Source organism: Jaculus jaculus, chromosome 4, assembly GCF_020740685.1.
Source record: "Jaculus jaculus isolate mJacJac1 chromosome 4, mJacJac1.mat.Y.cur, whole genome shotgun sequence".
In the NCBI taxonomy this organism is placed as follows: domain Eukaryota; kingdom Metazoa; phylum Chordata; class Mammalia; order Rodentia; family Dipodidae; genus Jaculus; species Jaculus jaculus.
Window position 1 is genome coordinate 19,424,346 of NC_059105.1, and position 27,239 is coordinate 19,451,584.

The 27,239-nt window shown below is 41.1% G+C and overlaps 1 protein-coding gene and 1 pseudogene across 4 annotated transcripts in view; one reads left to right on the forward strand and one right to left on the reverse strand.

Moving 5' to 3' along the window:
• Gigyf2 (GRB10 interacting GYF protein 2) overlaps positions 1-27,239 on the forward strand; it is a 187,674-nt gene that overhangs the window by 133,825 nt on the left and 26,610 nt on the right. For all 4 annotated transcript variants that reach the window (XM_045147291.1, XM_045147288.1, XM_045147289.1 and 1 more), the window contains 8 exons: positions 5,698-5,894; positions 7,055-7,214; positions 16,069-16,235; positions 19,600-19,691; positions 21,951-22,058; positions 23,086-23,186; positions 25,508-25,608; positions 26,721-26,882. In XM_045147291.1, coding sequence (XP_045003226.1) covers positions 5,698-5,894; positions 7,055-7,214; positions 16,069-16,235; positions 19,600-19,691; positions 21,951-22,058; positions 23,086-23,186; positions 25,508-25,608; positions 26,721-26,882 — 1,088 coding nt within the window. The remainder of the gene's footprint in view (positions 1-5,697; positions 5,895-7,054; positions 7,215-16,068; positions 16,236-19,599; positions 19,692-21,950; positions 22,059-23,085; positions 23,187-25,507; positions 25,609-26,720; positions 26,883-27,239) is intronic.
• LOC123460075 lies at positions 3,430-4,777 on the reverse strand (annotated as a pseudogene).

The window sequence follows — 27,239 nt, forward strand, 5'->3', positions numbered from 1 at the left end:
TGATTAACTGATAGTCACCAGGATGTTAGGTCAGACCCAGAAGTGGGCAACAAATGGGTTAAAAGTAGCCCAAGTTAAAAAACAAAAAAAGTAGCCCAAGTAATTTGGCTCTGATGTGGCAAATCCCATCTCTGAGAGATCTAGCAGTCCACTCAGCCTTAATGTAGATAAATGCAGCCCTTCCACACAACTTCAGTTCACAATGGGTGGCACACATCTTAAATCCCAGCACTTTCTGAGGGGGGAGGATCACTGTGAGTTTGATGCCAGCCTGAGTGAGATTACATAGTGAATTCCATGTCAGCCTGGGCTAGAGTGAGACCTCACCTTGAAAAACCAAAAATATGTATTTGTGCTTAGTTATGTATGGGGAGGGAGTGCCCACACGAGTGTGAGACAGTGAGCACGTGTGCATGATGCACATGCAAGTATGTACCAGTGTCTCTTGCTACTGCAAATAGATTTCATACACATGCTCTACTTTTTATATTTGGCTTTCTGTGGGTACTGGGGAATTGAACACAGGCTAGCAGGCTTTGCAAGCAAGTTCCTTTAACTATTGAACTATCTCCCCAGCTCAGATCCTGTTTTTTTTTTTTTTTTGTTTGTTTGTTTTTTGTTTTTCGAGGTAGGGTCTCACTCTAGCCCAGGCTGACCTGGAATTAACTATGTAGTCTCAGGGTGGCCTCGAACTCACTGCAATCCTCCTAACTCTGCCTCCCAAGTGCTGGGATTAAAGACATGCGCCACCATGCCCGGCAGATCCTGTTTTTATTTAGGTGACATATGAGGTGTGCCAAAGAGTCTAGTAGGGAACATAATTGCAGCTTAGATCTGACAGCTTGGTAGACGGCATCCCATGATGACAAATGGGCTGCTCTGCACCTTTTGAACTTCTGAGTAACAAAGTGAGGTAAGCAGTGCATCTGTGAAAGGAAGAAGTGGCAGGTGAGATTTCAGAGTCAAAGTGGACAGGACTTAGTTATTGGCTGTCCAGTAGGACACAACAGGGAGAAAAGTTTGTGGTGCCATTTATAGGAAAAGATAATGGAAGTTGAGGCCCCCATTTTAGAGAAGAGCAAATAATTTTCAGTATTGGCTCTGAAATGTTGATATAAATAAAATTGAGCAGAGAATAGTTGTGAATAAGGGAGTATAGCTGGAGAGGAGTAATTTACAGCTAAAGAGATAGTAAGGACTTAAGAGTTTTAGCTGGGTGTGGTGGTGTGTGCCTGCAGTTCCAACATTTGGGGATTGGAGGCAGGTGGATTGAGAATTTTAGGGCAAGCATGGGCTAAGTAATGGTACCTTTTCTCAAAAACAAAACAAAAAGTGCACCACCACTACAAGTATACAGTTGGGTAGTGTGAGAAGAGCGGGCTGAAGATAGAATCTTGGGTAATTCGTATTTTTTTTTAATTAAGCAAACTTTTATTGAAGCTTACATTGTGGTACAGAAATATATTTCAGCTGGTTAAAGTCTAACACCAATTAAGAGAGAAATTATGGCACCAAAATTTTCCCTCCTTTATCACATTTAGATTACTATTTGATCTACATTTCTCATTATTTTAGGCTTTGTTCCACATAACTTTGTGTGAGCTTTCAACATCAAAATTCTTAGTTCTATTGGGGGGAGGGGAGAAAAAGAAATCAAACCTCAGGCCAACAAGTGTCATTAAATCTACTAGGGAACTGTAAAAGAACAAAATCCATCTTAAGCATTGTTCCTTGCAACAGGGCAAGTGAAAGGTTAAGTGCTGGGCTCACCACAGAGGCAGACTGATAAAGCTGACAGAGAGCTCCTCAGTGAAACAGTCCATCAACAGCATGCGTAACACCGAAGTCAGAACCCTTCCAACCATTTGATTTCAAACCAAGTAGGTTCTATGTGTAGAAACACTAAAAAAAGGTGTTTCATTTATAAATATGGAAGGAACAAAACATCACTGCATCAATCCAAAAATTGTCAGGAAAAAATTGTGAGGACTACAGATATAAAATTTAGTCAACTTTGCTCTTATCTCAGTTGCTTAAATCCCACAGTAGTTGCAAATTAGCTAAAAGATGGTAACTCTAGAAAGCTGGCATTTCTAGTCTGCTCCCATTGAGTATTTTCAGAAGACTGTTATTCGTTCATGCACTCTGCTGTATGGCTGTCAGGGCAACAGTTCTCATTCTGGGCAGTCATTCATTTGATCATGTGAACGAAGACCAAAAGGAACAGGTAAAGCCAGATAGTCCACATGCGTCACAAATCACACAACTTGAAGTCACGATGGAAAAGCCATAGATTCAGCTTTAAACCCAAGTTTATAGGACACCGTTAGTGGAAACTGGTGACAATGGCTGCTGGAAGTAAGCGAAGGTGAATGATCTTAAGTCCAGGACACCACTTCGTTAAATCTCCCTGCTTAAGACTTCTTGGTAAGAATCCCCTCAGACCACTTAACAAGTTAGTAAGGGCAGCACACTACCACATTAGAAGCTAACTACTAAAGAGCATCCCTTAACAGATGGTTTCCACGGGGCTGTTATACCTTGATCTACCAACTGTCTGCAGGTCCTCCCACTAATCATCCATGAGACCTTTAATTTTATTTTTGAGACATTATTGTCATATTCCAGAAGAGCTCAAAAGGCCACGTTCCCATGGTCTTAAAGGAAAATTAAGCCCAGGGACCATTTCCCCCACTCCCCCATCTGGGGTGTAAGATTAGTATACAAACCCACAGTGGCACAGTGTATTGCTTTAATTGGGGGGTGGAGTGGGAGGCAAGACACCATGGTGAGGGGAGAAAGCAAAGGACTTCAAATGTAGGAACAATCATTCAAATAGTTATACACAAATGAACTGGAATCATTTTCTTAAGGACTCAACTTGTGGAAGAAAAACTTTAATTGCCATTGCAAAAAACACCTGTATGAAGTAGAAACTGGTTTTTTAAATAACATTAGTAGAGAATATATTCTAGAAAGTGGAGGTAACTGGATGTAACATTCTGGCAACAATTTAACAGAACAGTCCCAGATGGTCAGCTGATGCCATCATCTAATGAGGACGAAAGCCTTGTCTGTGGGGAATTTTGGACGATACTTGCAGTAATATTATACTGTGCATAAACCAAATTGAATTGTTTCCACATGAGTTGTAAAGTTTTATGTAGTAAAAGTTTTTTTCTACATGCACTTCAATTTCACAGCAAGAGTGGCATAGAATACTTAAACACAGAAGACAGCATTCATGCAAGATATCTAACTCCTTGATACAATAATGAATACACTTAAAAGTGATTACACTATGATCACACCTAGGGCTTTCTGCAACTACAAGGTGGTGGTCATGGACAGCATGGCCCCCAGTATCAACATTTAGGAAGCAGCCACCACCTATGTGTCCTCTCTTTTTGTGCTTTTTCTTCATCTTTCTTAACTCTGCTGTTGCTGCTGCTTAGCAAAACTGGTAAAAACAAAATTGTGATCATTGAACATGGCGCTCTGGCAATCAAGACGTTTAAAAACTTCAACCTTTTGGGGTGAAGAAAGCACTGTGCAACATTTAGAACTCTGATTAACAAACAAGGTGGTCACAAACTTTCCTGGCTTGAAGACGTCACAACTTTCCTGATCAGGTCATCATAGGAGGTCTGACATAAGTTTGTTTCAAAGCTGACATAAGAAAATTCTGATTCTGGTGATGTGAATTGTTCAATAAGTTCCATCCGATTTCATTCCATTCATCGAATACCTGCAAGGATTGAACAGTGTGGCATCAATGACAGAACCTGGTATCAGGTCATGAATTCCACTCTCATGAGTGACATCCTTTGCAGTAACACGGTCTTTCATGTAGAACTGGTCCATAACTGCTGGGTCAAGCTCACTCATCAGAATTTCCAGGGTTTGATCTGGCTGGCTGATTACCCGACTCTCTGGGAAATCCAAAGTGTACAAGTACCAACAGTCAGAATTCATATGTCCCATACAATATTCTGCTCCATTTGGGAAAATGGCACTCAGAAACTATTTCTTCTTGGAAATTCCAGTGTGGGTACCCTTGGTGAGAAGGCTTCATGAAATTCTTACGAGAATAAAAGAAGCTTTGAATTGAGTCAAACCCACTGTAATCCCTAGCAAGCTTCAACAGGTGAACTAGTGCTTTCAGTAAGAGGGTGGTACCACATGTCTTCAAATTAAAACGTCTCTTGGAGACAAACATGCTACTCTCACTTGAGTACATAGGCTTCCTGCTTGTAAGTTTTTGTCAACACTTATGATTGAGCATTGCACATCCTTCAAAAGGACATCCCATTCAGACCTCGGGATGGTGTGAAGATCCCCAGATCCCTGGTTAGCGTCAGATTGCTGCCTGGAGAACCAAACCTCCAGCAGCTTCTTGGTCCCATTGAAAAAATGCGCAGCTTCATCACCGTGAGACTAGTGAACAACCAACAACCACAGAAAATCAACTAAAATTAAATCTCTTCTCCCACCGCTGTGGATTGTTCCAGCTGTGTCACTAAGGTTCAGGTTCCTTTTGTTTTTGTTTGTTTTTTTTGGGGGGGGCTATAATTTTATATTAACTTTTTTTTTTTTAGAAAAATAAAAGGATTAATAAAAATTTTCCCAGCTATTTTCATGAGCGAAAGTTGAACATGAGTCTGTTGGAAATAAAGAGGCAGATAGAATTCAGTCTCTGGTAGTCCGCTGCTTTCCCCGTCAGAGAGAGAGTTGAGCGAGCGCTAGCTAATGTCGCCGGCCATACTGTGTAAGCCATAATTCGTATTTTTAAGGATAAAGGAAAGAAGGGGAGCCAGAGAGATCCTCAGAGGCAAAAGGGCAGCCAAGGAGAGCAATAGTGCAAACTAGCTGAGGACAGTTCAGCTCAGACAGCACCGACGACATCCAGTGCTGCAAAGAGGCCAACTGATGAAGATGAGAAAAGTCATTGGATTTGTCAGCTTTGTGTTACTGTATCTTCAAGAGAGAGACTTTGCTGAGAGCTGGGAAGCCCAAGTCATGTTGTATCAGTTGTGTGTTGTAGTGAACCGGAGACACCATGCACAGACTTTCCTTTAAATATGCTTCACAAAGCCTGAGAGGAGAAGGTATTTGGAGAAGCTCTGCATAATTGAACAGACAAGGGTTTACAGGAAAAACTACATGTCATCTAGTCTCATCTGGGTGCATGCTACCCATTCACCTTCCTCATCATCTTCTCATGAAAGGTTAGAAATTTAACCCAAAGCAGAGCCACTGCTGCAACTTGCATTTACTGAGAACATTCTGCATTCCTGAGAGAGATTCTTGAATAAGACATGTAATGCTGTATTAAGTTAATTATGACTTGAAATTCATATTCTTTCAAGACAATTGCAGATATTTTTAGTAGGTATTTTGATGAGAGCTGTAATTTTCTCTTACTACTTGGGTTCATCCTATACAGAGGGACTAGACTGCTGCCACCTGTTAAGTATTTGACAGATGCTTCCTTTAGGCACCCTTTACCTCTCCTCTTAACTTGTTCTGTGGCAGTAATTCTGACAGTCTAGGGAGGAACGCTATACGACTCCATCAGAAACCGCTTCAGTGCTCATGACAGGTCCACATTTCTGTGGGGTCCACACAGCAGAGTTAGCCTCTTAGGAATCTCCTTATTGCCAAGGATTTTCATTGCTCTAATTTATTTTCCTTTAGAAATGGTTCCTGATATCCAGCAGCCCCTGACACAGCTCCCTCCAGACACAACCTCTCCTCTTCTCATCCTTCCACCTCCTGTTCCTACTCCTAGTCCTGCCCTTCGGCCAGTTGAGACAGCCGTCATCAGTGCTCCTGGAATGGGCAGTGTTTCCACAGAGCCAGACGATGAAGACGGTCTTGAACATTTGGAACAGGTATAATTCACACTACTCACCTTCATCTCTAAATTACCATAAAATGTCAGAAAGCTTTAAGTGAATATTCATCTGTAGAATTTTATGCACTAGATTTTAAGAACTAGAACTTGTTTGGTTATTTAATATTTGTAAGAGTGATTGTCTTTCAGATCATTTCATGCTCATAAGATTCTGCTATGTGGTAGTCATTGTGTCAGGTTATTTTTTGATCTTCTGAGGTTGCCCTTAGCTGTTTATATTTCATTTTTTCTTTTAACATTAGTGGAATGCTAAAAATGGTGAATACAAACATCTGTGGATAGCCACTGTGTTTTCTGTGGTTTTTACCTCTAGTGTAGCAGGGAAAATACTTAAAAGTCTCAGTGTATTTCATTTTATTCATGTCTCTGCATTTCCTTAAAATTGTATGTACCATTGTTAATGGAAAGTAAATGATAGCTTGTTTTTTTTAAAAAATGTATTTATTGGCAAGGAGAGAGAAAGAGAGAGACAGAAGGAGGAGGAGGAAGAAGAAGAGGAGGGAGCAGAAGAGAGAAAAGGGGAGGAAAAGAAGGGAGACAGAACAGAATAGAATATGAGAATGGACATACCAGGGCCTCTTAGCATTGCACATAAAATGCACTGGGGACCCAGGCCATCAGACTTTGCAAGCAAGCACCTCTAACCACTGAACCATCTCTCCAGCCTTGATAGCTTGCTTTTCTACAAAAGAATTTCTCTTTCTTTTGGGATGGTGTGTTTAGAGGCAGGAAATGCAGGAAGGAGGACAGTACCTTTGTAAAACTTAACAAAAGATTTTATTTGTGTGAGTTTTTGTTCCGTTAATACCTGATGCAATTTAAAGTTGACCGACAGCATATTAGTTTAAAACCTTAATGTGTTGATTAGAAACCTGGGCTTTGATTTATACTATTTTGTATTTCAATCTCGTTGGTTTGATTAATAACTTTGAAACTTAGTCTAGACTTGACATATTTGAGCTGTAATTACCTTCGCAGTGAAGTTGGGAAACCTGTTTCATGGCTTATTGAGAAAATCATTACCTGCTATTTTTCTTGGATAGTGTCTTTCATGCATTACAAAAAAAGGTAGGCATTATTATTACATGCTAAGTATTAGGATCATTTGCTTCCTTCATTTTTTCCCCCTGTAATTAGCAAGCTGAGAAAATGGTGGCTTACCTCCAAGACAGTGCACTAGATGATGAGAGACTGGCATCAAAACTGCAAGAGCACAGAGCTAAAGGAGTGTCAATTCCATTGATGCACGAAGCAATGCAGAAGTGGTATTACAAAGATCCCCAGGGAGAAATCCAAGGTAAGTTGTTTATTTTTACTGTAACTATTAATGTATCTGTATTACCTCCAAGAGTTTCTTAAAGAGGAATTTGCTTAATATTAGCTTACATAACAGTAGAGAAAGAAGTCAATAGACTTTCTTTACAACGGAAGAAAAATAATAGGAAAATTGAATACAGTTCAGAATATGATGACTAATAAGCAGGACTATAAGCAGAATACTCGAGACTACTTGCACTCTGGTCTTCCCAGCTGGCCAGGTAAATGACGCTGACCAGCAGGAGTGATTGCAGCAGTATTGGAGGACCTTGAATGTTTTCAGAAGTCATGAGAACCAATATTGGCTAAAAAAAGACAGTACTGTATTACAAATGAATCCCTTCAAAGATTTGAAGTTAGATTAGAATGAAAAAAGAATTCTGTCAAGGATACTGGTACATTCTTTTGAAATTAGTTGTTGGATTATGTTAAGTCTCGATTCTAGGATAGCATTTTATTAAGTATAACCAAAGTATAATCCAGTTTCACAATCTAGATAGTAATATCCACACAGTTCAGACTCAGAACCTTTCTATTTTAGCAGGAATTCCACATGTTACCTTTTATAACCACATGTGTCTGCCTTTTACTCATACTCCTTTACTAACCTTTGGTAACCACTAACCTATTTTACATTCTATGTGTTAATATTTTATGAATGTTTTGTAAATAGAATGTATAGTATGTAACTTTGGGTTGGTAGAGGTTGGCTCTGTGTAGCAAAATCCCCTGGTGATTCCTCTAGGTGGCTTCATATGTCAGTAATTAGTTTCTTTATATTATTGAGTCATATTGGACGATATCAATGTTATAGTTTGTTTAACCATTTATATGATGGACATTTGGGTTCTAATTTTTTACTATTACAAATAAAACATTCATAGGCAGGTTTTTTTTTTTTTTTTTTTCCCCCCCCAAGGTAGGGTCTCATTCTAGCCCAGGCTGTCCTGGAATTTACTATGTAGTCTCAGGGTGGCCTTGAGCTCACGACAGTCCTCCTTCCTCTGCCTCCAAGTGCTGGGATTAAAGGCATGCACCACCACGCCCGGCCCATAGGCAGATTTTTAAAAACTTTCTGTTGATAATTTTCATACATGCACTTAGTGTATTTTGATCATAATCCCCTCCCATTACCTTTTTTTGGTCTCCTGTCCCTTAATCCTTTTTTCTCCTAATGCTTTCCATGGAAATCTTCCTTCCTTCCTATTTTTCTTTTTTTCACTTTGTTTTTTTTGAGATAGGGTTTTGCTCTACCCCAGGCTGACCTGGACTTCACCATGTAGGGTGGCTTGAACACACAGCAATTATGTGAGGTCCCAATGGTTAATCTGTGGCTTTATTGCCTGAGCAATTGGGGTTATATTCAGAAAGTCTTTGCCAAGACCAATATGTTGAAGGGCTTCCCCTGCTTTTTCCTCTAGTAGTTTCAGTTTCTGGTGTGATACTAAGGTCTTTGATCCATTTGGACTTAATTCTTGCATGGAGAGAGATAAAGATCTATTTTCATCCTTCTACAGATACATATCCAGTTTTCCTAGCACCATTTGCTGAAGAAGCTGTCTTTTCTCCAATGAGTATTTTTGATATTTTTTGTTAAACATCAGGTGGCTATAGCTTATTTACACCTGGGACCTCTATTCTGTTCCATTGATCAACATGTCTGTTTTTGTGCCAGTACCATGCTGTTTTTGTTATTCTGACTCTGTAGCATAGGTTAAAATCAGGTATGGTGATACCATCAGCTTTATTTTTGTTGCTCAAAATTGTTTTAGATATTTGAGGTATTTTTGTGCTTCCAAATGAATTTTTGGATTGCTTTTCCTATTTGTGTGAAGAATGCCATTGGAGTTTTGATGGGGATTATATTAAATGTGTAGATTGCTTTTGGTAAGATTGCCATTTTCACAATATTGATTCTTCCGATCCAAGAACAAGGGATGTCTTTCCATTTCCTCGTGTCTTCTGCAATTTCTTGTTTGAGTGTTTTAAAGTTTTCATTGTAGAGATCCTTCACTTCCTTGGTTAGGTTTATTCCAAGGTACTTTATTTTTTGATGCAGTTGTGAATGAGAGTGATTCTCTGATTTCATTCTCTGTATGCTTGTTGTTAGCATATAGGAAGGCTGCTGATTTCTGTGTGCTTATTTTGTATCCTGCTACATGGCTAGAGGTGTTTATCAGCTCTTAAAAGTTTGCTGGTAGAGTCTTTAGGGTACTTTATAGAATCATGTCATCTGCAAGTAATGATAACTTGATCTCTTCCTTTGCAACTTGTTTCCCTTTTATGTGTGTCTACACAGAGGGAAAACCACCACCAGCACCATGAGCAAGCATACTCTGAGAACCCCAGGCCAATCTCAACACTCTGGATACCTTAGGCTGGAATTCAGATCCACCCCCAGTGGCCACCCCGCCCCCAATCCTGCCCCATTTCTGCCTGCTAGGGGCAGAAGCTGCAAACTCCACTTTTTTTTTTTTTTTTTTGAGTGAGGGTCTCACTCTAGTTCAGGCTGACCTGGAATTCACTGTGTAGCCTCAGGATGCCCTCGTAACTCACAGTGATTCTCCTGCCTCTGCCTCCCTAGTGCTGGGATTAAAGGTATGTGCCACCATGCCTGGCCATGCAAACGCAATTTTTTTTCTTTTGTTTGTTTTTTTGAGGTAGGGTCTCACTCTATCCCAGGCTGACCTGGAATTCACTATGTAGTCTCAGGGTGGCCTCGAACTCAACGGCGATCCTCCTACCTCTGCCTCCCAAGTGCTGGGATTAAAGGCGTGCTCCACCACGCCTGGCAAAATTCAGTTTTAATAATGCCAGAGTCTGTTAGGGATCATAGATTCAAACTGTCACAGAGGACCTAATAGAGATGTCTCATTTAGTGATGAGAACTCCATAGTTACTTCTTCTTAATACTTTGATGAATTTTGAGTCTCCTCATTGATCACCATCTGCAAAAAGAAGCTTCTCAGACCAAAAGTAAGAGCAACACTAATCTGTCGGCATAAACATAAATATATTGGGCTGTAGAGATGGCTTAGTTGTTAAGGCACTTGCCTGTAAAGCCAAAGGGTCCAGATTTAATTCCCCAGAACCCATGTAAGTCAGATGCACAAGGTGGCGCAAACACCTGGAATTTATTTGCAGTTCCTGGAGGCCCTGGAATGCCCATTCTCTCTCTTTCATCTCTCTTCCTCTTTCTCTTTCTCCAATAAGTAAATAAAAATAAAAATAGGGGCTGGAGGGATGGCTTAGTGGTTAAGGACTGCAAAGCCAAAGGACCCAGGTTTGATTCCTTAGGGCCCACTTTGGCCAGATGCGCAAGGGGGCACATGTGTCTGGAGTTATTTGCAGTGGCTGGAGGTCCTGGCGCACCCATTCTCTCTCTCTTTAACTGTCAAATAAATAAAAGTAAAAATATATTTTAAAATGTAAATTAGAGGGCAACTTGATGAACACAACATACCCATTTAGCCAAACAACAGTAGTAGCTTCTCCCTAGGGGAGAAACCATATTTGATTAGTACTAGACGTGACTTCTCTCCTTTGGAGAGGGCCTCAAATATAATCAGCGAGTAGTTATCCCAAAATAGTCATGCCACTGTTGCCCCAGTGGGCACATGTTGCCTGGCTGGCTGGTTAAGACTGTTAATGACTTTTCTCCCCTAGCAGCCTACGGAGCACTTTCCCAACTGTGACAGCTAGCTAGCAATGAGGAAGCTTCCAGGCCAGTTCTAGCTTAGCTTTACTGTCTTGCTAGTGGAGTCTTCAGTAATAATAGAGTCTTATTATCTAGTTCTGGTGGACAGCGAGGAACATTGGTAACACCCTGTATTGTTTTGGGGGCCTCAAGGGCCTTCCTAGCCAACAGATCAATGGAAGATGTCCCATCCCTGGCACTGGGATTTTCCTACAACATGTGGCTTTTGGGTTTAGCATTCTTCGCCCACTCAGAGACACTTCTGCTCATGGGCAGGCTTTTGTGTGAATGTGCCCTCATTCCTTCAGTATAATTGCCTAGAATTGCAGTTGGTAGGTTAAAGGGTGGTTTTATGTATAGGACTTTTTTTTTTTCCCCTTTGGTTTGTTTTTTATTGACAACCTCCATACTTATGTACAATGTACCCTGGTCATAATCACACACCTACCACCTTCCTTTGTCCCCCTTCCTGTATGTTTACTTTCTTATTACTGTTTTTTTTTCTTTTCGAGGTAGGTCTCTCTCTAGCCCATACTGACCTGGAATTCACTGTGTAGTCTCAGGCTGGCCTCAAACTCACAACAATCCTTCTGCCTCTGCCTCCCAAGTGCTGGGATTAAAGGTGTGCATCACTATGCCTGGCTATTTTTACTTTCCTAAACAAACAACCACACTTTTTCAGAGTGACTGTCTTTTTTTTTTTTTTTTTTTTTGCATGTATACGTGGGTGGCATATGTGCATGAGTGTTTGTATGAGTGTGTGCGTGTGTGTGTGTGTGTATGTTGGTCAGATGTGAGGTGTTTTCCTCAACCACTCCTCACCTTATGTTTTTAAATAGGATCTCCCTTGCAACTCAGAGCTTATTGATGTGTGGTTAGTCTAGCTAGCCATCTTGCCCCAGAAATCTACCTGTTTCTGCCCTCTAAGCACTGGACTTACAGATTCTCACCATCTTCCCTAGTGTTACATAGATTTTAGGAGTCAGAACTATGTTGGTTGTATGGCAAGAGTTTTATCAACTGAGCCAATCCCTTCCGCTATGGCTGTACCATTTTATGTGACCATTAGTAATGCACAAATTATTGTTTTTTTTTTCTTTTCTTTTTTTTTGTTTATTTTTATTTATTTATTTGAAAGTGACAGACAGAGAAAGAGGCAGAGAGAGAGAGAGAGAGGGAGGGAGGGAGAGAGAATGGGTGCGCCAGGGCCTCAAGATGCGTGCATCTGGCTAACGTGGGTCCTGGGGAATTGAGCCTCGAACTGGGGTCCTTAAGCTTCACAGGCAAGCGCTTAACCGCTAAGCCATCTCTCCAGCCCAAGATTATTGTTTTTTTGATGTGATCTCAAACTCAGTTCTATCCACTTTTTTCCTCATGTGGATTTTTAAAAATATTTTTATTTTTATATACTTGAGAGGGAGAGAGATACAGAAATAGGCAGGGAGGGAGGGAGGGAGGGAGGAAATATGGGTGCCCCAGGGCTTCCAGCCATTGCAAACGAACTTAAGAAGCATGCACCCCCTTGTGCATCTGGCTTACGTGGGTCCTAGGGAGTCAAATCTGGTCCTTTAGCTCTGCAAGCAAGCACCTTAACTACTAAGCCATCTCTCCAGCCCTAGATTTTTGAATATTATATTTTTTTGCTGTCTTTAAAGTATTCTACAAGTGTCAGTTTCAGTTGGTTAAAGATGTTAGCTTTACTATCATCTTACGATTTTCTGTTTAGCACTATCAAACATTGAGTGGGGGCTGGAGCAATTGCTCAGTGGGTAAAGGTGCTTGCTTACCTGACAGCCTGATTCAATTTCCCAGTACCCATGTAAGCTAGATACAAAGTGTTACCTGTATCTGGAATTTGTTTGCACTGGCATGAGGCTCTGGTGTGCTTCCTTCCCTCTCTCTTTCTCTCTTAAGTAAATTTTTTTTTGTTTTTTTTTTTTTTGTTTTTTGTTTTTCGAGGTACGGTCTCACTCTAGCCCAGGCTGACCTGGAATTCACTACGGAGTCTCAGGGTGGCCTCAAATTCACGGCAATCCTCCTATCTCTACCTCCCAAGTGCTGGGATTAAGGCATGTGCCACCATGCCCAGCTTTTAAATAAATAAATTTTTTTTGAGTGGGGGATGGTGTAGTCTTCAGTTTGTGAATTACCTGCTTTTTTCCATTCTTTCAGATTCTGTTTTATATATTTTGTAGCTTTGCTTTTGGCTCATACATATGTGCAGTGTCTTAGTTGAATGATCCTGTATTTATTGTATGTCTTTCTTGGCTCTACTTATCAAATACTAATACAACTATTGATTTAGTATCTTTATTTTTAAAAATAATTTCTTTTTTAGAGAGAGGGAAACAGAATGGGTGCACCAGGGCCTCTAGATACTGCAGACACATGTGCCACCTTGTGCATCTGACTTATGTGGGTACTAGGGAATCAAGCCTGGGTCCCTAGGCAAGCATCTTAACCACTGAGCCATCTCTCCAGCCCTGACCTTTTTTTTTTTTTTTTTAAATACTTTATTTATTTTGTTTTGAGAGGGAGAGGCAGAATGAGGAGGGAGAATGAGCACACAGGGCCTCTAGTCATTGCAGAAAAACTCCAGATGCATGCACCACCTTGTGCATCTGGCTTACATGGGTACTAGGGAATCAAACCTGGGTCTTTAGGCAAGTACCTTAACGCCTAAGCTATCTCACCAGCCCTTAACTCACCTGATAATACCTGACCTCAATTTCATAGTAATCCTCCTACCTCTGCTTCTTGAGTTCCGAGACTAAAAGTTTGCACTACCATGTCCAGCTTTATATAATTTTTTATCCTTTCAGTCTTCCTGCTTTTATTATGTTTGCATTTCTTGTACACAGCACATGTAGATGCTCCTTGCTTTCCCTGGGGGCTACCCTGGTCCCATCATAAGTTGAAAATATTGTAGGTCAGAACTACATTTCATATTCTTAACCTATTGAACATCATAGCTTAATAGCACATCATATCACACCACCAGAGTCCTAGATTTTAACCTTTATCACCATGTGACTGGCTGAGAGCAATGTTTTGCTGCTGTTGCCCAGCATGGTGAGATACTATATTCTATGTATTTTTAGCTTAGGAAAAGATCAAAACTCAAAGTTTGGTTGCTGCTGAATGTGCGTGGACATTCACATCACTGTTAAGCTATATGTTGTGAGCCACTTTTCTAGAATCGCCAACTTCCTCATCACCAGGTCTGGAATAGAAGAAAGCCCAAGGACTTCACTGTCATCTCTTCAGTCCTGAGGCCCCTAGTCACTTTGCTTTCTTTCTTATTTTATTTTTATTTATTTAACAGGGAAAGAGGGAGAGAAAGAGAAAATGGGTGCGCCAGGGCCTCCAGCCACTGCAAACGAACTCCAGACGCATGCACCCCCATTGTGCATCTGGCTAATGTGGGTCCTGGGGAACCAAACTGGGATTCTTTGACTTTGCAGGCAAATGCCTTTACCACTAAGCCATCCCTCCAGCCCAACTTTGCTGTTTTGCTCCACCCTTTAGAGTGTCTCTCTGTTTGCTTTATATATAATTCTCATTTCTAAAAAATTATTTATTTATTTATTTATTTATTTATTTATTTATTTATTTGAGAGCGACAGAGAGAGAAAGAGGCAGAGAGAGAGAATGGGCGTGCTGGGGTCTCCAGCCATGCAAACAAACTCCAGACGCATGCGCCCCCTTGTGCATCTGGCCAACGTGGGTCCTGGGGAATCGAGCCTCGAACCGGGGTCCTTAGGCTTCACAGGCAAGCGCTTAACTGCTAAGCCATCTCTCCAGCTCTAATTCTCATTATTTTGTTTGTAGTGATACTTACTGAGAGGAATAGGGATAAACAGGTCTGTACCGTCTTTCTCAAGTAACAGTTCTAGAGCTTTGTTTGGATATAGTCACTGTTCAATAAGTATTTGTTGAATGAAGTCACAGATGACTTACTCGGTAGAATGTTGATTTTTTTTGCTTGCTGTGTGTGGGTTGGTATGCACATGTATGTGTCCTTGCAGTGCCCCATGTGCTCACCTGCTACATGTAGCTGTGCTTGCCTGTGGTGGGAAGAGCTGGATATTGCTCCATCACTCTTCTGCCTGTTCTTTGAGCACAGTCACTTTATCCATACCAGCCAGAGCTTGCTATTTGCAAGCCTGGTTGATTCCCTGGTCTCTTTGCTCCCCTTTATAGGGCTGAGGTTTCTTGCAGGGCATGGCATATCCAGCTGTTTATGTGGGATCTGGAGAGTTGAACTAGTTTCAGGTCCTCGTGCTTGTGAAGGAAGCTCACTTAACTGCTGAGCCATCTCTTCAGCCCTTCATTTTATATATAAAGTGTGTGATTATTTCTTATTGGAAAACATCTGGAGAATGTTAACCCCCCCCAAGCCCACATATGGTCTTACCTGGGTAAATAAATTATAATTTGCCATGTTCAATTGACTATTACTTTTATCTTTTTATCTCAACTTCACTAATGTCTAGAATGTAATAAAAATTGTGAGACTGTGTTCAGCCCTAAGCATCTGTATTCTCTCTGCCTCATTGATAACAAACCAGCAAGTAGGCTGGAGAGATATCTCAGCAGTTACCCACATAAAGCCAGATGCACAAGGTGACACATCCATCTGGAGTTCGTTTGTAGTGGCTACTGGCCCTGGCACACCCATTATACCCCTCTCTATTTTCCTCTCCCCTCAGATAAAAAAATAAAAATTTTTTTTAAAGACAACAAGTGCTATTAACTCTTTGCAATTGTATTGTATTTTTCTGACAAGTCAATTGTTTCAGAACTTGAGATAGAGACAGTTACACTGCTCAGAGCCATTAAAGCAGTGCTGAGAACTTGGGATATATAAAAACAGGGAGTGGGTTAGGAATGTAGCTCAGTGGTAGAGCACTTGCCTGTCATGAGCAAGGTGCTGAGTTTGATGCCCAGGATTGCAACACAAAAGAAAGAAACAAAACCAGCCTGTTTCAAAATTGTTTTTGTTATAATGGGAACCTATTTAGAGGTAAATTAAGATGTTGTAAAATATGTATAAACCCGGGACCAAGGGTGTAATTTTTATTTTACAGCCTGAAAGGACTCTTAATGTCCTTCTGTTTAATTGGTTTTCTTATAGGTCCCTTCAATAATCAAGAGATGTCAGAGTGGTTTCAGGCGGGCTATTTCACTATGTCTTTGCTGGTGAAGAGAGCATGTGATGAAAGTTTTCAACCTCTTGGTGATATCATGAAAATGTGGGGAAGGGTTCCCTTCTCTCCAGGTCCAGCTCCCTCTCCTCATATGGTGAGTACCTTCCAACTGGCCTGGAATAAATATTAGACATGTATTAGATATACATGTTAGAGGTGTAGTTTCTCTTTGACTGGGAACCTAGTTACATTTGTTACCTTTCTTGCTATGACTAAATACCTGACAAAAGTCACTTGAGGAAAGAAGGCCTTATCTTGGCTTGCTTGAGGGCATCATTGTAAGGAAGGGAAGGCCTGGCTATAGGAGTTTGGGGCAACTGGTAACACAGTTTTCCTAGTTAGCAGAGAAAGACGAAGCTGGTGTTTAGTTTGCTTTCTCTTTTTTTATTCAGTCCAGGACCCCAGCCCATGGAATGATGCTGCCCATATTTGGGGTGGTCTTCCCACCTTAATTAACCCAATCTAGAAACACTCTCACAGACATGCCCAGAGGTTAGTTTCCTGTTGGATTCTAGATCCTGTCAAATCTACAATCAGTATTAACTAGCAGAAGTCTACATCTTGTCATCTGACATACAAACATACCATCTTTAAGTCCTAACCCTAACCTTCCTCTTCTTGTCTTCATAGGTTCATGGCCATCACATAATACAAAATTCATTCATCTAACTTTTAAACATCCCCATAGTTTTTACGTTGGGCTGGAGAAATGGCTTAGCAAGGCACTTGCCTGCAAAGCCTAATGACCTGGGTTTGATTCCCCAGTACCCACATAAAGCCATATGCACAAGGTGGTGCATGTGTCTGAAGTTTGTTTGCAGTGGCCAGATTCCCTGGCACATCCATTCTCACTCTCCCCCCCTCCCCCACCTCTCTCCCTTTCTCTCTCTGCCTCTTTCTCTCTCACTGTCTCTAAAATAAATAAAATAAAAGGTTCCAAAGTGTAAAAGTGTAGTCTCTTCTGAGACTTGGGTTAATGTCTTAACTGTGAGCCCCTATGAAACCTAAAAACAAATCACAGAATTCCAGCATGCAGTGGTACAATGTAAATATGTCCATTACAAAACAGAGGAGTAGGGGTATAGGATAGACAGATTGGGTCAAAGCAAGACCCAAACCCAATAGCGTGGGCAGCAAATCCTGAAATTCACATTGAATTATTAGGGCTTATGATGGAATCATCTGGGCTCCAGAGGGCTTGAGTAGCTCCACACCTTTAGCTGATATGTGCAGCACACAATCCTCTTTCTTGGGCTTGCTGTACTCTGTACATGCGGTTTTCTTAGTGGGCACCCTGTGCTCCAAGCACCTCCAACAGCCTGGAGCCTCTGTTGCAACTTAGGCTTCACTCCTCCAGCTTCACACAGGGCCTCTCAGGGCCTCCTTGCAGAGAATTCAATTTTACCACACACTGCCTGACCTTGACTGTGGTTTGGCACTTAGCATAGGCTTCCATGACTCCCTCACCCACCTTCCATGTCTGTAAAACCAGTACCATAGAGCCAATGCTGCCAGCACAGGATGTAGCCTGGCCTTCTTGGGTCACACTTGCATTAGCCTTTATGTGTCTTCTGCTTTGACCCTAGGGAAACACTTCCTAGGAGATTGGGTGGTTTTTGAGCAGGAATGCTTTCAGTGGCAGTCTCAGTTTGTTCTCTCTCTGTGTCTTTGAGATGGGGGTCTTACTCTAGAGCAGGCTGACTTAGAACTCACTCTGTAGTCTCAAGCTGTCCTAACTCATAGAAATCATTGTATCTCTGCCTCCTGAGTGCTGGGATTAAAGGCATATGCCAACTGTCTCTTTTTAAATGAATATTGATATCACAAGATGGATCCTCAGGCACCTGTCCTGTTGTCTCAGTGCAGAGAGATTTCTCCTATGGGGCTAGTCTTTAAGAATTATAAGCTGCTTTCTCAGAATCTCCCTTGTCTGTAACTTTAAATTCCCTCCATTCCCCATGTTAGGCTGATTTTTCATATTGTTTTGCTCTGCTTGTTGTTATCAAGCTGAACACAGAGCACTGTAACATAGCTTAGAAGCTATCCTGACTTGAAATTTCCTCCATCAAACAAGCCATTCCATTACTTATAAATTCATCACCACCCAAGTTCTGAGGACATGGGAGAAAGGAGCCACATTCTTTGCCAGAATATAGCACAAGTGGTCTGTAACATAGTTTCCATGAACCAGACCTCTACTGTCTGTGTTGTCTTTGCTTTCTGGTCTTCCAAATTCCCCCACAGTGGCCCATAAAGCTCTGCTTACTGCTTTCTGAAGGGCTTTTCTAGCCAAAAGTTGAAAATACATCCACATTCTTCCTGCAAAGGCATTAGAATCTCCTGGTTCAGTTTATCACAGTAATTGTTTCACTTCTTGCTTTCTGTGTTAGTTAATTTCCTTGTCGTGACAAAACACCTGATGGAAGCAGCCTAGGGAAGCAGTAGCATATTTTGGCTCAGTTTGACCTAAACTCCATTATGGCAGCAGGGAAGGCATAATGGCAGGAGCTTGAAGTGCTTGGTCACATGCCATCCATAGTCAGAAATCAGAGAGTGATCATTGGTAGTACTCAGCTTGCTGTCTGCTCTTTATTCAGTCCAGGAGAGCAGCCAGTGTACTGCCCATGACTAGGGTGGGTCTTCCCACCTCAAAAATCAAGGAATGCACTGCAGCCTATGTTTTCAAACTTAAAATGTATTAATAGTAATAGATACACTCAATTTTCAAACAATAGTTCTCAAAATTCTTTTCATAGTGTAAACATTTTAAAGTTATTTGTTCATTGGTTTTATATTTTCATTATGTGCAAAATTTCCTAGCATTTCCTTTAACTTTAGATAATTTTGTTTCTGTGTTGTCCTATTTCTTGGATTTCTTTCCTTTCCTTTTCTTTTCTTTATTTCTTTTTTTCTTTTTCTTTTCTTTCCCTTTGGCTTTTTGAGGTAGGAACTCTCTCTGGCCCAGACTGTCCTGGAAATCACTCTGTAGTCTCAGGGTGGCCTCAAACTCATGCATATCAGGAGGCCTCCCACCTCTGCCTCCTGAGTGCTGGGATTAAAGGCGTGTGCCACCATGCCTTTTCTCTGATTTCTCCAAAATGTTTAAAAGAAGCCACTCTTAATATTAGAGATACTAGGCAACTTTTCAGTGAGAATAACAAGTCTGGAGCACAGTTGAGGGTTTAGTTTGAAGAAGGTAGTGGAGACTGCCAGTGCCTTTTCTTTCTAACTCAGGGAACAGCTTGTGATATAGACATCACATTATTCCACTAGGTGGCATTGTTTAGGTTTTGAACATGCTGATGTTTTTCAGGAAGAGTTTAGGCAAAACTAAACTGCGTATGAGGAGGTGTAAAGGTCTTGGTCTTCACTGTATTGTCTGATATGTGCACGAAGTAACTGTTAGGCACCTTGCATTTCATTCAGTTGTGTTTTCTCATATACTTCTTTCCTCCCAGGGAGAATTGGACCAGGAACGCCTGACTCGGCAGCAGGAACTTAATGCCTTATACCAGATGCAGCACCTCCAGTACCAGCAGTTTTTAATACAGTAAGAGCAGTAATGAAGTGGGATGTACTGCAGCACCAAAGGTGCCTGAGATAGAGTCTACTCCCCAGTCCCACCCTTTATAGTGAGGATGAAGTCTTTCATGATATTTGAACAGCCTACTACTTATACTTTTCTCATTCTGCATCCTAATTTTAGTCTTAGCTGCCAGAAGTTTGCAGAAGATGACACTCATTTTAATTTTCACAGTTTTTAGTTACCAAAGGATGAGCTGACAAACATTTTAAGAACCAAATACTTCCTGAGGGATACAGATGAAACACATAGGCAAGATTGGAAGAAGCTGAAGTTTACACTGTTAGGAATGGCATGGAGTGATATAAAATCACTCAGGTTTTGTGTCCCTTTGCCTTCTTTATTGATAGAGGGTTCGCTGTGTATCTCAGACTGGCCTCAGTCTCATGCTCCTACTGCCTCACACTCCTGAGTGTTGGGGTGGCAGGCCTGTGCTACATTCCAGGCAATTTCAGTAATAAGGTGTATGGGTTGGCATAGTGGCCTTGGTGGCCTGGGGCCTAGTTTACAGATTGTCTGTGACTGCTTTTTCTTAACAAAGGCTGAATTGAGCAGCAGTAGCAACAGACAGTATGGTCTGCAAAGTTGAAAATGTTTACTTCTGGAGCTTTGCAGAGCTAGTGAAAAAACTTCCCTGTTGAAACCTAAAATTTGAGAATTTTATAGATGTAATTTTGATTTTGCAGTGTGTTTTCATCTAAAAATAGCTGCTCACTTACTTTTCACTTTTAATCTAGTAAAGGACTACTGCCAGTCATCTTGGGAATTTGCCAGTTTTTGATATTTTGTGATTAATATATGTGTGGGTGCATGATATGCATGTATCACATACATCTTTTTCTTTTTAAATTATTTATCTTTTTTTGATAAATTCCATAGTTATGGACAATAGCCCATGGTAATCTCCTCCCCCTCACTTTCCCCTTCACAATTCTACTCTCTACCATAGCCCCTCCCCCTCTCAGTCTGTCTTTTATTTTGATGTCATCATCTTTTCCTCCTGTTATAATGGTCTTGTGTAGGTAGTGTTAGGCACTGTGAGGTCATGGACATCCAGGCCATTTTGTGTCTGTAGGAGCATGTTGTAAGGAGCCCTACCCTTCCTTTGGCTCTTACATTCTTTCCACCACCTCTTGCACAATGGACCCTGAGCCTTGGAAGATATGATAGAGATATTTTAGTGCTGAGCACCCCTCTGTCACATCTCAGCACTGTGGTGCATTTTGAGTCATCCCAGAGGTCACCACTATCTGAAAAGAGAAGCTTCTGTAATCAAAATTGAGAGTAGCATTAATATATGTCTATGAACATTAACAGAACTGTTTACTAGGCAGTTTGGTGAGCATAATACGTACATTTAGCCAGACACCACCAGACATTATACCCCTAGGGCTCATGACTTTCCCCATCATAGGTTTTTAGTATCAGGGATGTATTTCCTCCCATGGAGTGGGCCCCCAGTCCATTTAGAGGGTGGTGGTTTTTCACCATAACAGACATGCCACTATTGCACCCATTCGCTCATTTGGCCCAGCTGGCCAAATTTAAGGCTTGCAGTGTCCACTGTTGTTTATTTCCAGTGATGACTTCTCTCTCTCCCATTGAACTGCATGTAGCATGGCTTTTTCCAGCTTTCTGTCAGCTGGTCTACTTGGAGGAGGTTTTTAAGTCAGCTCCAGCAAGATTTCTCAGTGACTTTGCAGTCCAACCACATGGAGTCTTCAGCAATAGGGTCTTGCCATCTAGTCCTGGTGGGAAACCAAGAGCCTTGGTGGCAGTGGCTTGTACTGTTTGGGAGGGCATCATGGACCTCCCTGGCCAACAACTCACTGGAAGGTATCCCATCCCTGGCACTGAAGTTTTTCTAGTAACAGTCTTAATGGCTTCCAGTTGTGCTCACTTTTTTTTTTTTTTTGTCCAAAACAGTAGGTTTCCATGTGACTTATTCATACCCTCTTAGATTTTGGTTGACCTTCCCCCCACCTTTCCTTTACTCAATCTCACATACACTTTTGACCTTTGCCCAGTAACAGGTTATCTGTGAGCTCAGTTCTTTAGTGAAATTTAGAATTTTCTATGTGATTTATTATGCAGACTTATAAAATATATTTCATTGCTATTTCTCATGGTGGTTTGGGGTAGCATTGCATTTTACCTTTCAGTGTTTGAATCAAATATGCAGATAGAGACAAGATACAGTTTCTCATTTTTATTTAACTTTTGAAGGCAACAATATGCACAGGTTTTGACTCAACAACAAAAAGCAGCCTTGTCATCCCAGCAGCAGCAACAGTTGGCTCTTCTTCTCCAGCAGTTCCAGGCCCTGAAGATGAGGTTGGTGGTCATTCTATTACATGTCATATTTTGTGTGTGTATGTTTGTGCACATGTGTGCATGCATACTTGTGTGTGGAGTAGAGGAAGTTTGCCATACTGTAGCAATCTTGGCATCAGAATATCTGCATAAAACACATACCTACATACTATGTATACAAACACCACTGTTTAAAAAAATAGTCAGTAAGCATTTATCTGGATTATTTACTCATAGAGGATACAGTTGTTTTTTTTTTTTTTAATAATTACCCAACATGATGACAACATTGAGAAACTATAGCTCAGGATTTTAATTTCACTTTTACCTGGGATGCCTCAAAAAAGAGATGAATAAAGCTAGATAAGGTTATGATTTTCTGGAATCCTCAAACCTTTAAGGTAGGTCTATGGAAAGAGCAATTGTGGGGAAAGTCATAAATTTCTGTTTCAGATTCTCATTCACCCCTGAGGAAGAGATATGTCACTTATTGCTCTCCAAGTCAAAATGATTGACATTTCTCATGTGAATCTTAACTTGTCCTATGACACAAGCAAGTTAGTTGGTAGGATCTTCGTTGTTAAGATGGATGAACTGACCTGGCTCTGTGATGCAATGGATAGCGCATTGGACTTCTAGATAAGATGGATGAACTGGACTCCAGAGACTCTGAGAACTTGGCTGACCTGACACATGGCAGACCTCAGAGACAGAACTAAGATATAACCCTTTGACTTTTTGTTATAGCATGCTGCCCCCATGACATCACAACTTTTATGGAGGTAACCTGGGATTTTCAAAAGATAGTGATGTTTCCATTATTGAGAAATCAATATTTGCTAATACCACAGAGGATTCCAGACATGTGAACACTGTGCCTTCAACTGTGTTCCTCTCCCAGGTGCTTTGAGAGAATATTAGGCTTTAAAACATTTAAGGAGCTTTCTAGCCATATAACCTAGATAACTTAGAAAGAATCTAGAAATTCCTCTTTATCTCATTTTTTAAGCAGCAAGAACACGTTAATTTTTTTATTTCCCTTTTACAGAATATCTGACCAGAACATCATTCCTTCAGTAACTAGGTCTGTGTCGGTGCCAGATACTGGCTCTATCTGGGAGCTTCAGCCCACAGCCTCACAGCCTACAGGTAAAAACAGATTCACCTTCAGGGCAACTTCAGGGACTTAGAGTGGAATCACAGTTTTATAATTCAGTTTTTGTAAGAAATGTCCCAGGGCCAGGCATGCTAGCACATGCCTTTAATTCTAGCACTCAGGAGGCAGAGGTAGGAGGATTGCTGAGTTCGAGGCCTGCCTGAGATTACATAGTGAATCCCAGGTCAGTTTGGGCTTGAGTGAGATCCTACCATGAAAAAGAAAAAAAAAAAAAAGAAAGAAAGAAAATGTCCTAGAGATTTTGATCCATTTTTCTTGAGTTACCAGATAGTTATCGATTTAATGGAACCAAAAATTATTTAGTTTTTATTTTATGTTCTAAGTAGTGTACAAAAATTTCCCCTCTCCCCCTCCTTTTTTTTTTTTTTTTCCTGAAGGGGGGTTGGTGGTTGGTATTGACATCAAATTCACAGCCCCTCCATCCCTGAATAAATTCTTTAGTTATTTTTGATATCTTCATCCATTGTGTGTGGGATGGGAAGAAGAAATGAAAATATAAGTAATGACCTCTCCTTTTTTTAAATTAAATTTACTTTTTTTATTGACAACTTCCATAATTACTGACAATAACCCATGGTAATCCCCCTTCCACTCTTTCCTTCACAACTCCACTGTCCATCATAGCCTCTCCCCTCAATCAGCCTCTCTTTATCTTTTCCTCCTATTGTGATGGTCTTGTGTAGGTAGTGTCAGGCACTGTGATGTCATAGATCTCCAGGCCATTTTGAATGTGGAAGAGTACATTGAAGGAGTCCCACCCTTCCTTTCACTCTTACATTCTTTCTGCTACCTTTTCTTCAATGGGCCCTGAGCCTTGGAAGGTGTGATAGAGATGTTTCAGTGCTGAGCACTCCTCTGTCACTTCTCAGCACCATGGTGCCTTCTGAGTCCTCCCAGATTACTTCTTTTGAATTTAAGATTGTGGTATAAGTTAAGATGTTCAGAAATTTTGGAACAAATTAAGGTCTGATACCTGCAGGAGTAGAAAGCACCAACACCAATAGTCCTTTGAGGAGAGATTATAATAGTTGAGTGTTGAGAAGTATCAGAAACTGTGAACATATTGACTGAGGTTTCCTAGAGATGGCAAACGTTGAGCCACATTTTTCTTAGCATTGACCCTGTGGATTGTGGGAGTAGATGGACTATTTGTTTGCTTCCTAAAGAAAGAAAAAAAAAATTCCTATTTGGCACACATATTGTTCTTTTCTTGGCACCCATTTATAATATATGCTAAAACATTCCTTGATGTTTTATAAATTCTGAGTACCTCATTAAGCAATTTATATCTTTGGATTTGTGGGCAGTCAGGATCTTTTAAATTCTCTATTTTTTATACAACAGCTTAACTATTTTTTTTAAGAGGTAGGCTTTCACCCATGCTCGCCTTGAACTCACATCAGTCCTCCTACCTCTGCTTCCTGAGTGCTGGGATTAAAGGTGTGTGCCGCCACACCTAGCTCCTTATATACAATATTTAATGTTTACAAGTAGACTGTGTTAAGAATGTAGCAAGTAGAGTAATGAATGGGGATGGAGTTGAGTGGTAGAATGCTTGCCAGGAATTTTCAAGGCCCTGTGTCCAGTATTTTGTGCTACAAAAACAGGAAGTGGACGGCTGTAGAGATGATGGCTCAGCGGTTAAGGCACTTGCCTGCAAATAAATAAATAAATAAATAAATAAATAAATAAATAAATAAATAAATAAATGCCTAACGACCTAAGTTCAGTTCCCTAGTACCCATTTAAAGCCAGATGCACAAAGTGGTGCATGCATCTGGAGTTTATTTGTAGCAGCTAGATGCCGGGCTCTGCTGGCGGGGGCAGGTTAGTGCTGAGGGAAAGGACCAGGCCTGCTGGTTCCTCCCAAGGGTTAAGGAGGAAGATGAGTGTTGGGACAACTCAGACCTCTCCTAGCCACTGGAGAAAAACCACACTGAGTCGGGAATCTTTTCAAAGCAGGAACTCACAGGAACTCGCTTTATTGCTATGAGCAGTTGCCTATATAATGTTGGGGACGAAGGCAGGGATTTTAGGACGGGGGGGGGGGGGGAGGAGGGGAGGGGGGGTCGGCGGGCGGCATTCAGGAGGCTGAGGCAAGAAGAGTTCATGCTCATGGCTCTCCTAGGCTAATTAGGGTTAGAATGGACCCCCTCCTCCCCAAATAAGCAATTGCATATGATGCTGCACATTCAGGTCCAGGAAGCAGCATGTCTTTATTAGGCCTATGGGTATGTGATCACGTATTATAGCCACTGATCTTTCTTTCTCACTTTTTCTCTTTCCTTTACAGTTTGGGAAGGTGGTAGTGTGTGGGATCTTCCCCTGGAAACCACGACCCCAGGCCCTGCCCTGGAGCAGCTTCAGCAGCTAGAGAAGGCCAAAGCTGCAAAGGTTTGAAATTGTCCAGGTGTTTCTGTTTGTATATCTCTCTTTCTGTGACTAGGTAAAGTTTGCCTTTTAGTTCACTGCTGCTTAGCTGCGATAGGTACATTTTTACTCTTTATTGTGTCTCCTCACAAAGACCTCATTTGAAATTCACAAGTAACTGTTAGTTTATACTTTAATAATAATCATGGCCATATGTATATTTTAGTCACATTATTGATGTTAAGAATATTCATTACAAATCTGGATAGAAAATATCCACAACTTGAACGCAATTGAAGGAAACTATACCAGCAAAGGCTAGAAGTATGTGAGAACATTCTGGAATCATGAAAGAAGTAATTTGATCAGGCTTTGATCCCAGGGTTCATCTAATAAAGATAAGATGAGCAAGCTTATATCCTGAACATTTCATGGTAAGAGTTTACTTTCAGAGTGAACAGTGTTGTCAAATTGAAGCCTGATTATTACTATTACTGCTACCATCTTTGGTGGGAATTAGATACTGAACTGGGGAATATGGTGGGTGGGTAGAGCTAGACAGGGGTTTGAGGAACTAGATAAGAGACTTAGAATCATATATAAATATATGGAGGTTGTCAATAAAAAGTTTAAAAAATAACAGCAACAAAAGAAATTATTTTTCCCTCCCTCCCTTCCTCCCTCCTTTATTTTTGTAGGGTCTTGCTCTAGCCCAGGTTGAACTCGAACTCACAGCCATTCTTCTACCTCTGCCTCTTAAGTACTAGGATTAAAAGCATGTGCCACCACGCCCAACAAAAGAAATTCTTTGTAGGGATGATGAGTAAAGAAATGCCAGACTGTTCTGCAGTTAACTCTATTGGCCACTTTCTGTCCACATCTAAAAGAAGTGAAACACATGTAATGTGGGATGAGTAAGCGGCCGGAGTTTGCGTTTGGTTTAGTAGAGCACAAAGCTTTTGTGGCGACGACAACATGGTGGAGTGCTGGCGTTTGCACAGGGCTCCATTGCCCCATTGCAATGCAAAGAATTGGGTAGCTGTCTGCACCTACTAGCGTCTCCATGGTGTGCAACGCTTTTGAGGTGCTTCTGCGCTTGCTTTCAAGTGCATGAGAATTCTGTTTCATCATTCCAGCTAGAGCAGGAGAGAAGAGAAGCAGAAATAAGGGCAAAGCGGGAAGAGGAAGAGCGAAAGAGACAGGAAGAACTTCGGAGACAACAGGAGGAAATTCTCCGGAGGCAACAGGAGGAAGAGAGAAAAAGGCGGGAGGAAGAAGAGCTTGCCCGAAGGAAACAGGTGTGTCTTTGGAGACTTTGTCCACTAGAATAGCTTCTGGTGAGGGCTTAGGTGGTCTGCTCACTACAGTACCAAGGGCTACAGGGGTGAGTAGCAGAAGAATTGGAAGACAGTCATTGTCAGAAAGTCTTTTCATTAATACCCACTGGAAGATAATCTTTAGTCTTAGTTAAATAAGTTTTGGAAGTGATTTTCTTCACATAATTTCCTGCATTTTAGAAGTTCAGTTCTCACTGGTAAAACACAAGCAAGTACTTTTTGTGCTCAGTAATGTTATTAAAAATACGTATTTCTGGGCGTGGTGGCGCATGCCTTTAATCCCAGCACTCGGGAGGCAGAGGTAGGATCACTGTGAGT